The following is a 12,194-nucleotide window of genomic DNA, read 5'->3' as shown; positions in this document are numbered from 1 at the left end:
CGTTTAGTAAACTGTGGACTAGCTTTGGCTCTTCCTGTTGACTTGAATGGTGATGCTTCCCGTTTGTCAGTTGATGGCCTTTCATTTTTAACTAGAAATGTGCACGCTGCTTTTCTGATGTTCACTGAAGTTTTCCGTGTCTTTTTCCCGTGTTACTTGAAATGTTTCCGTTTTGAATCGTTGTTACCATAGGCGAGACACGTGAGGAAAAAATAAACGATCACTTGTGGGACTATATTCTGTCATAAATCGCATACCATTCATTGTTGAACTTTCTACCATCCGTTACTGGAAATGAAATTAAATTACTGGTTGATATGTTCCGATCTCAATAAAGTTTACACACGCTTTTGGTCCGTGAATTAGGCTAGATCTCGCTCGGGACGCGCGCTGTCAGAGTTTGGCCAGGACCGGTTCCAGAATTAAATCAAAATATTTTATGTTCCGTCCATTGCCAATCCCTGCTATTTCGAGAGTGAATCCCGCATAAATATGCGGATGTAATTCCCGTGATCTTACAAAGTTCCGTTATAATCAATGAAGCTCTCTAAACTGCACAATGAATCTCTTATTTACATCGCGTCTGCACTTAGTCAGGAGATGATTCATGAGCGTGCAAAACTGTGGCGCTTTCAGCGGTGAGTGAATTCTGACAAAACGTTTCTGATTGGCCATTGCGTTTAAGAAATCACCAGATATGTCTATAATTGGTTACATTGCTCAACGCTGCAAAAACACGTTGAGGGTATTTAGCGCTTGGCTAAGCGCTCCAATTGCAGCGGAGCAGACATCAGGGATTCCATGACTAACAATTTGGGGGTTTAATGTCTCCCATGTATATGTGTGTATATATAAGTATGTGTATGTATGCGTGTGTGTGTGTGTGTGTGTGTGTGTGTATATATATATATATTAAATTTATGCATTTAGCAGACGCTTTAATCCAAAGCGACTTACAAGTGCATTCAGGCTATACATTTTTTACCAGTATGTGTGTTCCTTGGGAATTGAACCCACGACCTTTGCGCTGCTAACGCAATGCTCTACCACAGGAGAGTGCCACAGGAACATATATATATATATATATAATCTTGTCCAATACTGTCACCTGATAGACATGATTCCTTGCCCGTGTAATTTTTGGCTTGCTGAGTTTTGGTTTTAAGATAAATTAATATTCATTGATTTAACTGCACTGATATTACCTGATGATAACAAAATTTGAACTGAATTAAGCTGGATAATTACACTAACTTTGAAATACTGAATTGAATCAACATTGAACATTGAGATGAATGACAATTATTGCCTTACAAATGACACCGTTGCCTTCTGTAAAGGTGCTTATAGCTGAATTTAACTTGTTTCAATTGATGAATTTTGCAAAATTGACAGGGTTATTTTAGTATAATTTAGATACCATTATAGTTTTTATAGATATTTTGAATTAGTTTTTATTTTATATTTTCTGTTTTAGTAATTTTATTGTGTGATTGTCATTTTCTTATTTAGTGTATAGTCTAAGACATATTAAATGTTATTTATTTTAGTACATCAAAATAAACTAAATGAAAATGAAAAATGTTGCCTTGACAACTTTAATTTCTGTTAAAATCTATTTAAATTTCAAGTAACAAAAATTGTTTTATGGTTATAGTTTGCTATAAAACACTACACGGACACATATTGAACTGAAACAACATGAAACTAATTTGCGTTGAATAATGACACTATTTTTTTGAAGAGCTGCTTTGCAGCTAAAAATTGAATTTGTTTCATAATTGGTGAATTTTAGAAGATGAACTTTTATGTTCTTGTTTATAAGTTGCTTTGAAACTGAATGTATTGAAGTTCTATATAAATAAATGTGACTACATTATCTGTCAGTGAGCTCATACTTACGATGATAAACTTCTGTCTCTCTTTCTGAAGTTTCAGAAACTCCTCCACAGTCAGACTATCCACAGTCTTCTTCAGCAAGATAAAATCACAGGTAGGAGAATGTGTCTTATGCTCTTTCCTGATAATGCAATAAAACCACAGTGCATCAGGAACAAAATACATAACAAGAGAACTGATGACATTTAATAAATCAAATAACCCTGACTTTAAATCCGAGTCTTAATCCATTAAGTTACACAGACAAAGCCTCTCTCAGCTCTCAAATGCAATAGTGGAAAGTTTAACAGACACGGACTCACTCAGGGTCATCCTCAGGTTCCCATCCTTCCAGCTCTTTCAGACAGAAGAAACACTGCGCTGTATCTGGACTATTCTCCCACGGGGTGTGAATAAATCCAGCTTTGGCCATCTATATAAAAAAAAAAACAGTGTAAAAGATGAAAACACTGCAAATTTTTTTTTTCAATCTTGACGGATCAAAGGGTTTACTCACGTTTTCTGGAGTGCAAATGCAGCCCTCTTCAAACGGCCAACCAACGAATGTTTGAAGTCTGTTCTCATAAATGTACATTTTAGTCTGATCGTCACTACTAAGATCCATTTTCTGGAATATGGAGAGTAAAATAAGACAGAGGACCGAGACACACGCTTGGCTTGCTTGTTGTTGTCTGTTTTCCAGTAGTTTAAAATTTAGAGCGCGAGTTTTGATTGGCTACAGCGGGTCGCTTCCACGCATGCGCAGAACGAGAACATCCTACATAACCGCATATGTATACATTAGAACTATTATATGTAACATTATAATGTTATGAATAATATAATATTAATAATAAAGTAACTTTCATTTGATGGAACACATAATTTACTCTCTCTTTTTTTGCACAGAGATTGTACTGTGGTTTATTAGAGCTCTTTAGTGAATTGGCCAATATAGTGTTTGTGTCTTGCTCATAAGTGTTAAACGTTTATAAGGCACATGAGACCTTTTCATGTTTTTTAGCAACTGTTCACAATACTGAAAAGAATTTCAGTAGGATTATGTTGTATCTTTACCAAAACCGTTTTCTTCATTGTATATGATCGCATAGAGAACAGTGCACTGTTGCAAACTTTGGGAATCCTAAACAAGCTATATGGACATGTCAGTTACATTATTTAAATGGAAACTGGTTACCATGTTCTCTGTAAGGCTGCTGTTCTGAAACTGGTTAACAATAGTATACAAGTAGCCTATATAGAGAATTATTGGGTTTCAAATTGTTATCTTATTGACTAGATACCAGCAGTTTATTTCTATAGCAAGACATGCAAGTCTTTACAAACAGTGCTGGTTCTCTCTGTCGGTAGTAATGTGAACTGTGCACACAGCAACAGCAAATGCTGCTTGACTCAGTTCTGATGCCTCGGCAGCCAATTCAATTCAGAACAGAACCAATCCATTTGTTTCACCTAAAACCAGGTTACAGTAAATGAGATTCATTCTTCCAGAATTAAGAGACAGGTTTTTATTGTAATAACTGTAAAACCTTTCCAGATGGTCTTAAGAAAGAGAAAGCAAATAAATCACAATAGGGAATAAAATGAATTTAATCCTTGTACCTTTAATTTCGGTGAGACAGAGTAATTACTGTGTATCCTGTTCTATTCTTGGTTGCTTGGCTTCCCTGTCAGTTGCTAGTTAGCTTAAAGAAACAACAAGAAGAGTTAATTTACCAGGCCTAAATATATTTAAATGCCATGTATGTCCATATATTACAAACACAGCAGTCTGTAACCCCAGATAATGTAACAAGCTTCACTGGAACTAACAAACATTAACATGATAATAAATAATAGCATGAAAGACAAGACAATAATGGGTCATTAAAATAAAAAAAGTAATAAACAAAAACAGCAGTAATGAAATATAATGTGTCAATTTGAAAATGAACAGAGATGATAAAAGTGATTTGCCACAGTAATAGCATGCTTTGCGAGTTTTATGTAAGATCATTACCTCACACATTTTTCCTAACAGTGTGCAATAGTGAGCTGATATGATAAAGGTTCTTGTCATGTTTGTATTCTGTTTATACAGGCTCATTTTGTATAGGACTATAAACCAGAAATTGTAAATAATACATGCATAATGCTGAATACTGACTCTACATTAAATGCTAAATGATGGGAAAACAGATGTCCAAATATTAAACCTTAATTGTACCAATTTATTTTCTCACATCAGTAAATCCAAGAGTTTAACACAGGTGAGTGACAGTTCTTTAAATGTCCACATGGTGTCAGTATTCCCAGAGGGAAGAGCTGTCTGCATTCTCTCCATTGCCTTTCAGATTGCCTCCTTGGTCTCCACGCAGATATTTGCCATTTTTGCCCCTTATAGCTATCCGTCCATGCTCTAAGAACTCAAAGCAGAAATCTTCAGGTGTGTCTCCATCAGTGCACACCAAGCCACTGTTGGACACATACCAGAATTTTCCACCAGCACCTATAGGAAATCAATACCGGTCAGCTTCATAACATAAATGTCTTGAACTCTGGTTAATTTCATTAGCACAAGAAAAAATGACAAAGTGCTAAAAATGATATTTACATTTTTTTTTTTTTTTTGCATATTTAAAATGTTGAATGTTGAAATTCACTTTTTTGTCACCTAACATTTGGTATACAATATTGTATTATTCTTTTATTTTTACAAGAAAATACTGTGTGTAGATAAATCAGTTCCCATGAAAACCATTTCCATCTGGTAAATTAATTAAATACATTTGGACATTTCTGACACAGATTATGTTTAATAATAACTTAATCGAGCCATATTCAATTTAGCTAAACTTCACAATCGTTGTATAGCTGTAACATTGCCTGAAAAAGCTCTATATTCCTATTTTTCCATCATCTAACATTTGGTGTATTTCATAATGTTGTATTCTAGTTTTATCGTCATAAAATTACATTGAATAATGACTTAATCGAGTCAGATTCTAGAAGTTCATTGAAGGGCGTAAAACTGTAAAACTCTTTTTCTATGATCTAACATTTGGTATAGCTCATAATGTCCATAATGTATTCTAGTTTTATGGTTATAAGAAAACAGGCCTACTGCATGCCCTCTTACAAGTAAACTAGTCTTCTTGAAAATCAATTTCAGCAGATTAATTGTTTTGACAACTGATTACAACATAAATCAATTCCAGGAAATAAAAGCTGTTATTTGCTTTCCAGAAACCTGCTTTAGGATTTATTACAGGACATACAGAATAAAAATGATTGACAATGTGGTCAGATTAAAACTCACCTTTAATGTGGTATGTGCCGTCATTGAACTGCAGTGTAAATATGTCATAGACTGAACGATTGGCGTCCAGTGTATTAGAGTTCTTGTGGTGGCAAACATAACCATTCTCTCCCCTCAGGATCAGAATGGGCCTATTGATCAGCTTCAGAATCAACTGCTCGTCCTCACCTGGACGAAAAAACAGGGTGACTTATTGTATTCTTGTACGTTTCTCAAATAGATTTGATTTAGATATTTTGATTTTGTTTGTGGGTAGTATCAGTATGAACTCACCCACAGAGTCACTGACTGCAGCAAGCTGGCCATTTTTCTTAGTGCATATATATTTTCCATTGCTGGCTCGCAGTGCCACCCGTCGGCCGAGCCACACTATGTCAAACATAGTGTTGGCACCGCTGCACACAGTGGGAGATCGTATATATAAGTGTTAATAAAACATGTACACCCACAGAGAACAGGAGTAAATGATATAGCTTTACAATTTCTGTTATATTACTGCTGTGTTATGGATGTTGTGGATGCATTTTATCATAGTTACATAATAGTAATGTTGCTTGCCTTCATGTCATATCTTATATAAGTGGAACATTTTGAAAGTAAGGCTAAATCTTACGCTTCTGTGGCTGTTGACTGGATGCCTCCATGAGCGACAAGCGTCCAGTAATTCCCTTCATTAGTTCTGAATTTGCACTTTCTTGTGTCTTTATCAATTTCCATTTGAAATGTCTCCATGTCTGTCTCATCATCCTGATTGGCTGAGACACTCACTCCTGTTGAAACACATAAAGAAACAGGACATAAGACAAAACTGTTATTCATTGCTTTTCATTTAAAACAAGCATACATGGGAGAGCAGGGCATTTTTGCTTATTTAATTAAATAATGTTCAGAATAAAGCTTTGAAATTGTACCTCAAACATATTATTAACAGTCTTATTTGATATTTTATAAGTTAAAACATTTCTCAATTAATTATAAAAATAACTTAATCAAGTCAGATTCAATTTAACTATAAGTTCATGAAGGCTGTATAACGATTCGATTTATATATTTTATGTGAACATACACTACTGTTCAAAAGTTTGGTGTCAAGATTTTTAATTATTTTGAAAGAAGTTATGCTCACTGATGCTACAATTATAGTAAAAACAGTAATATTATGAAACATCACAATTTAAAAAAATATTTTTCTATTGAATATATTTTAAAATGTACTTTATTCCTGTGATGGCAAAGCTGAATTTTTATCAATTATTACTCCAGTCTTCAGTGTCACATTCAAAAGTCAATTTAATATGCTGGGAAATTTTTTTTAAGACTCTTTAATGAATAGAATGTTCAAAACAACAGCATATGATTATGAAACCCAGCCTTAACAGTGACATTTTGTGAACACACAGCAAAAAAAAAAAATTTTTTACCTTTCAAAATAATAAAGTTTAAACCCACCTAAAATTGCTGAATCTTTCTTAAATATTCAAACACACAAAAGTCACTCTTATTACTATGCCCCAATACAATCACACCGATTGAAACTGACTGTTAGAACAATATGTAACATGCTTTTCTGAGGACGTTTCAAATGCATCTGCTTAAACAAGATAGCGTGTGTTTGTCTTGAACTTTCCCCTAGTTTGGAATCCTGAAGGTAGAAAAAGCACCAGCATGATTAACTTCACTGCCACGCACAACAGGCATCAACCTGACTCTGAGCCCTATTCTGGCGCAACGTCTACAGCGGACCTTGTTTATTTAAGACTCACATCTATAGTTAATGGAGCCCAAACATGTCACTCTGCTGTCTATAAACATCCTTTATTTCAATGCAAGATCACTGATGTTTTGAAATGAGGAGGTTTACTCGTTCAGTCACGATGACAGATTCATTCCGAATCACTGTATTATTTGTAACATTAACATTTACACAACAAGACCACTGGCTGTGGTCTGAAACATTATTTATATCCTAGCCATTCATCTTGATTAAACTATTGTGTTGTTTAACAGATGTAGACTTTATGTGTTTCTATAAAAAAAAAAAAACTTGTGTATTCTTGTCTATGTATCTAAAGTACAATCATGCAACATTTCTCTATGCATCTACATTACCATTCAGTGCAGTAGGGCAAAACCACTTGTGATTGTATCTTTCCCATTGCACCGATAAAACCTTGGCATAGAAAATGCGACCTTGGCAGGGTCAGATTCCTCGCTGCATCCCGCTGGGTTTCTATGCCAATTAGTTCTGGGACTTTGTCATGGCATTCATTAGTCTAGAATTTAAGACATAGCTGTGTTCAAGAAACATCTTAAAAACAGGACACAAACGAACCAAGAGACTTGCAAGTGACAAAAGTAGGGTCAATCAATTCAAAATTTTGTTTAGGTTAAGAGACTTTTTAATAGATTTTAGGTTGAGTTTTCAAATGTTATTTGCTATTTATTAAAATTATTATTTAAAACTAAACATGTATTTACACTACTATTCAAATGTTTGGAATAATTAAGATTTTATAATGTTTTTGAAAGAAGTCTCTTAAAAAACGTAAAAATAGTACTATTCTGAAATATTATTTCAATTTTCTATTTGAATATACTTTAAAATGTAATTTATTCCTGTGATGTAAAGCTGAATTTTCAGCCGCCATTACTCCAGTCTTCAGTGTCACATGATCCTTCAGAAATCATTCTAATATGCTGATTTGGTGCTCAAGAAACATCTTATACTTATTATTATCAATGTTTAAACAACTTTTGCTCGATATTTGTTTTGTGATACACTACCATTCAAAAGTTTGAGGCAAGTAAGAGTTTAAAAAAAGAAGAAATTAATACTTTTGTTTACCAAGGACGCATTAAATTGATCAGTAAAATGGCAGTAAAACATTTATAATGTTACAAAAGATTCTTTTTAAAGTAAATGCTGTTATTTAGAATTTTCTGTTTATCAAAGAATCCTGAAAAATGTGTCATGGTTTCCACAAAATTATTAAGCAGCAAAAACTGTTTATAACCAATATAATATATTATTGTTTTAATGTGGTACTGAATTACTGAAATAAATGAACTTTTCCACGACATTCTAATTTATTGAGATGCACCTGTACTGGTTTAATTTCAAAATATTACTTTAACTCTATTTTTGATCAAATAAATGTAGCCTTGGTGAGCATAAGAGACTTCTTTCAAAAACATTTAAAAACCTTAATTATTTAAAACTTTTGGCAGTGCAAGTACTTTAAAATTATAAGGCATATTTAAAAAATATCTAAATTATCTTAAAATTGGTAAATAAATCAATAAAACTATTGTATATTTGAGCTTTTTCAAAGATGGCAACCAACTTTATGAGGTCTTCAAATGCTTTTGAAGATAAGGAGAAACATAATTTCAGTCAAGTATGTCCAATCTTTTGGGCAAATAAATGACAACTGCATAATCAAACAAAACCGACAGCATCGTTCAAGATGCGTCAAACAGATTGTCGTGGCTAAGGCTCAAAGTGGATATATCCGAAAATATCCCTTGATCATTTTCTTAAGCCTTTAACAGGCCAGATCCTGCACCTTACCCCCTTCTCCCTCCACCCTGTCATCCTTCCTGCCCCTCCTCTTCTAATGCTGTAACCCCTCCTAATTCTCAGCATGCAAAGAGACACAAAGCTGCACCGTAGGGCCCAGTAAGCAGCTTTTTGGAGTAGCGTATGTACAATCCTCCAGCTCCGAGGAAAACCAGTCGGGAGGCTGAAGTAATACTATTGTTTCAACGGAACTCTGTAGGGTGCCTGAGACATGCTGGGAAAGAAACCAGGCCTATCAGCAGAATCTGCTGCCATCGATCACTCCACCGTGGAATGTTTTTTTTTTTTTTTGCTATGATTTAGGTTATCTTTGTGCTTGTGTTTCTCCCTCTGCCTATCATTTTCTCTCACACTGCATGGACTACTTTTACAAATCATCTTGGCCTATCAATAGACACTACCTGGTCTTAATTTGGAATTGGGCTCTATAATCCGATTCCTAATGGCTTTAAGTAATAGAAACCTGAGCTCAATCCTGAACTCCTGCGAATGACCTCACTCCCATCACAGAATGCTCCCTCTCAATTTACCAACCCATTTCTGTGGTATGGTAACAGTACCCAGAGACAGAGACAGCGAGAGGGCCTTCTCAAAACTGGGGCAAGTAGATCGCTGCATGCGTACCAGGTCAAATACCTATCGGAGAACACGAGAGGTATAATGGGAGAACAATACAAAAGGTGACTAAAGTATGCATAGGTTTTGGTTTAACATGCATGTATACAGTGGGGTTCAAAAGTCTGGGGGTACATTGGAAATCTGGAAAAATAAATATAATAAAAACATCTGGAGTGCATGCTGCTTGAGTGCTGCTGTCAACAAAGCAGAAAGGGGACAAAGACATTCTGAAACTCATTTTAATTTTTCAATTCAACTTTCACTCGTTGATATTACAATTTGTCATTAAAAAATTGGTTAAATTATAAAAATGCTAAATATAAGCATTTCCACAAGTGGTCCCAGAAGTTTGGATCCCATTCTATGTGAAGGTGTCTACTTAAAGCTGTGATCTCCAAATGTGCCAAGACAGTCTGAGATTAATTTTTAATGGTAAAGTGATGCCACAATCTACTGTCTCTCATTTTGTTAGCTTTCTTTCTTTCTTTTCTTTTCTTTCGCTCTTTCTCTATATCTCTTCCTTTGTGCTCATCTCCTTTTCACCTTCCGGGCCAGATTAGAATGTTCCAGGGAACACTGTGGAGGTGATGAAGAACATGGTAACAGATCCACACGTCTGCGTGCATGCCATTTTCCGACTCAAGTATGTGTGCCACACAACATGCGCCATAGCTGCTGCAAAAAAGTACACCACAACAAAAGCAAGCAAATAAACGTCATATCTCAGCCAATAATAGCGATATTTCTGGAAAACGACCATGCAATGTCACTACTCATTATTGATTAAAAGATCATCTGTGAGTTTGTGTTGCATCCCAGGGCGAGAGGCCTGGGGCTTAATGAACGTCAGACCTGCAGAGCTGATTGGCAGTCCTGTCTGAAGGCATCTCTGGTTCCCTTCATCATGTAGAGACTCTCTAAAAGAAATGAATTGCTTCATCCATTAGCAAAATTACTTTACCTAATTGCTTTTTGCACAGAATGAATGTGCAATAGATGGGGAGAGATGCTTCTCGTTCATTAAGAACAAATGTTCCATCTGGCCTGTGTCATTTTCCCTGTCTTTTTTCACCCATAATGAAATGACTAGATTATTTTTGGTAATATGGTGATACTTGATATTTCCTAATGTTGAATCGACACTGAACCATTTGAAGCAAGAGAAACACACCATGTAGGAGTCATAATGTGTGACTCAAACATCTCGCAACTTAATTTTGATTACAATCCAGAGCTTTTGACTATGGCTTCAGCTGCTAACATTGAAGGCCTCACAATTTATTGGAGGATTTGTATAATAGCTGCCCTGCAACCTACTTAGCTGGTAAAATGAATTCAAATTCTTTGTGCTGGTGCACATGCTTTTCTACCACAAACTAACTTTTTGAATGGCATTAAATGACTTTATCCCATGAGTAAACTAAACTGACAATACAACATCATGTCCTCCTCAGGGAACTGCTGCTAACGTCTTTGATTTATGATCTTTTAACAGTGACAATGACAAAAAAGCCATACCGTCTACCTGTCCACACCCATAATGCATTATGTCTCTATTCATTGTGATTTTGTGCCTGATCTTTCTTCTTCCTCCTGCCTGTCTTGTTCTCTTTTCAGCTGTAAACTTTCACACTTTCCATTGTCTCTTTTCCCCCATTGGGGTTTTTTGCCTGTCGGGCCAAAACCCAACTGCTCCCGAAGGACTCTCTGATTTGCGTCCCCATTGTAGCCCAGCGCATTGCATGGTCTCCAGATAAAGAAATGCGGCGGAAGGCTTGTGTTTCTGAAAGCAGACTCCACCATCATTGAAATGCCCCTGTCCACTCAATTATTTATCACACCTTGCCACTAGTGTGTGCATGCATGTGGACATGTGCATGTGAGTATATCAGAGCATATTTTGTTATATAAAAATACTAACTAAAAGTGTATCACTGTGAAAAATTCTGCGCAAATACGTGCACATCTGTGAGAATGAAAACGAGAATAAGACCGAGAGAGAGATGGATGAGTGTACTGGAGAGGACAGGATCTGTTACTGACCCAGCTTCCTATGGTGGATATTCAAAGCCATTCAGTTTCTCCAGTAATTTATCTATTGCAGGTGGCTCAAAATGCTTACCAAGAGCTCTGCACTGGAGATCATGGATAATGTTACAGCATGCAAGATTTACATTATAGAACTTAGTAGCTCAGTCAAGACAGGAAGCTACAATTATGCAGCGTGTTTGTTAGCAGAGCACATGGCCAGCGAATAAAAATTGGCCATGTCTGGCAGATTAATATCGGCCTATTCAGCTGAAAAGACAGCTGCTGTATATTATTTCTGTGAGGTCATGCTCATGGGCGTGACTCAGTGTTCACCTGCTCTCAGGCTAGTTTTCATAGATTTGACTATGTATGCATAGTTTGCAATGCAGCTGCAATTTTGCATGAAGGTTATTTTCATGCACTGGTGTGCTTGCGTATAGAAACACTAATGAGGACTGAAACAGACAGCACAACAGTGCAAATTATTCTCAGACTACTAAAATCATATTGTTTAGCATATTATTCAGTCTGAAAATTACATTTTTTTCACTGAATTTTTCCATTACAATCAACATTTACATGCTTTAACTCCATACTCTAGATTTCTATATCTGGTTACCCAACAGGCATTAGAGGTACTTAATAGATGTAATTAGGACTCACATCTGTTACACAAGACGCCACAGGAGTGCTAAGGGACAGAGACCAGAGGCGTCATGCACTCATTATTTTTGAGGGGGCACGAGTGTGTGTGTGTGTGTGTGTGGG

At 35.8% G+C, this 12,194-nt stretch overlaps 2 protein-coding genes across 2 annotated transcripts in view; both read right to left on the bottom strand.

Moving 5' to 3' along the window:
* Positions 1-2,570, bottom strand: part of LOC107755428 (baculoviral IAP repeat-containing protein 5.2-like) — a 4,139-nt gene extending 1,569 nt beyond the window's left edge. The window contains exons 1-3 of the mRNA XM_016572208.1: positions 2,396-2,570; positions 2,202-2,311; positions 1,903-2,020 (exon numbers count right to left, since the gene is read on the bottom strand). Of these exons, the coding sequence (XP_016427694.1) occupies positions 1,903-2,020; positions 2,202-2,311; positions 2,396-2,503 (336 nt within the window). The 5' untranslated portion in view covers positions 2,504-2,570. The remainder of the gene's footprint in view (positions 1-1,902; positions 2,021-2,201; positions 2,312-2,395) is intronic.
* Positions 2,571-3,154: 584 nt separating this feature from the next.
* The window catches only part of fscn2b (fascin actin-bundling protein 2b, retinal), an 11,818-nt gene continuing 2,778 nt past the window's right edge, over positions 3,155-12,194 (bottom strand). Inside the window, exons 2-5 of the mRNA XM_016572280.1 lie at positions 5,811-5,967; positions 5,471-5,592; positions 5,198-5,365; positions 3,155-4,387 (exon numbers count right to left, since the gene is read on the bottom strand). Coding sequence (XP_016427766.1) covers positions 4,182-4,387; positions 5,198-5,365; positions 5,471-5,592; positions 5,811-5,967 — 653 coding nt within the window. The 3' untranslated portion in view covers positions 3,155-4,181. The remainder of the gene's footprint in view (positions 4,388-5,197; positions 5,366-5,470; positions 5,593-5,810; positions 5,968-12,194) is intronic.

Source organism: Sinocyclocheilus rhinocerous, unplaced genomic scaffold, assembly GCF_001515625.1.
Source record: "Sinocyclocheilus rhinocerous isolate Xijiao unplaced genomic scaffold, SAMN03320098_v1.1 scaffold140, whole genome shotgun sequence".
In the NCBI taxonomy this organism is placed as follows: domain Eukaryota; kingdom Metazoa; phylum Chordata; class Actinopteri; order Cypriniformes; family Cyprinidae; genus Sinocyclocheilus; species Sinocyclocheilus rhinocerous.
The sequence above is the reverse complement of the archived record's forward strand: the minus strand, read 5'-3'. Positions and strand labels throughout refer to the sequence as shown.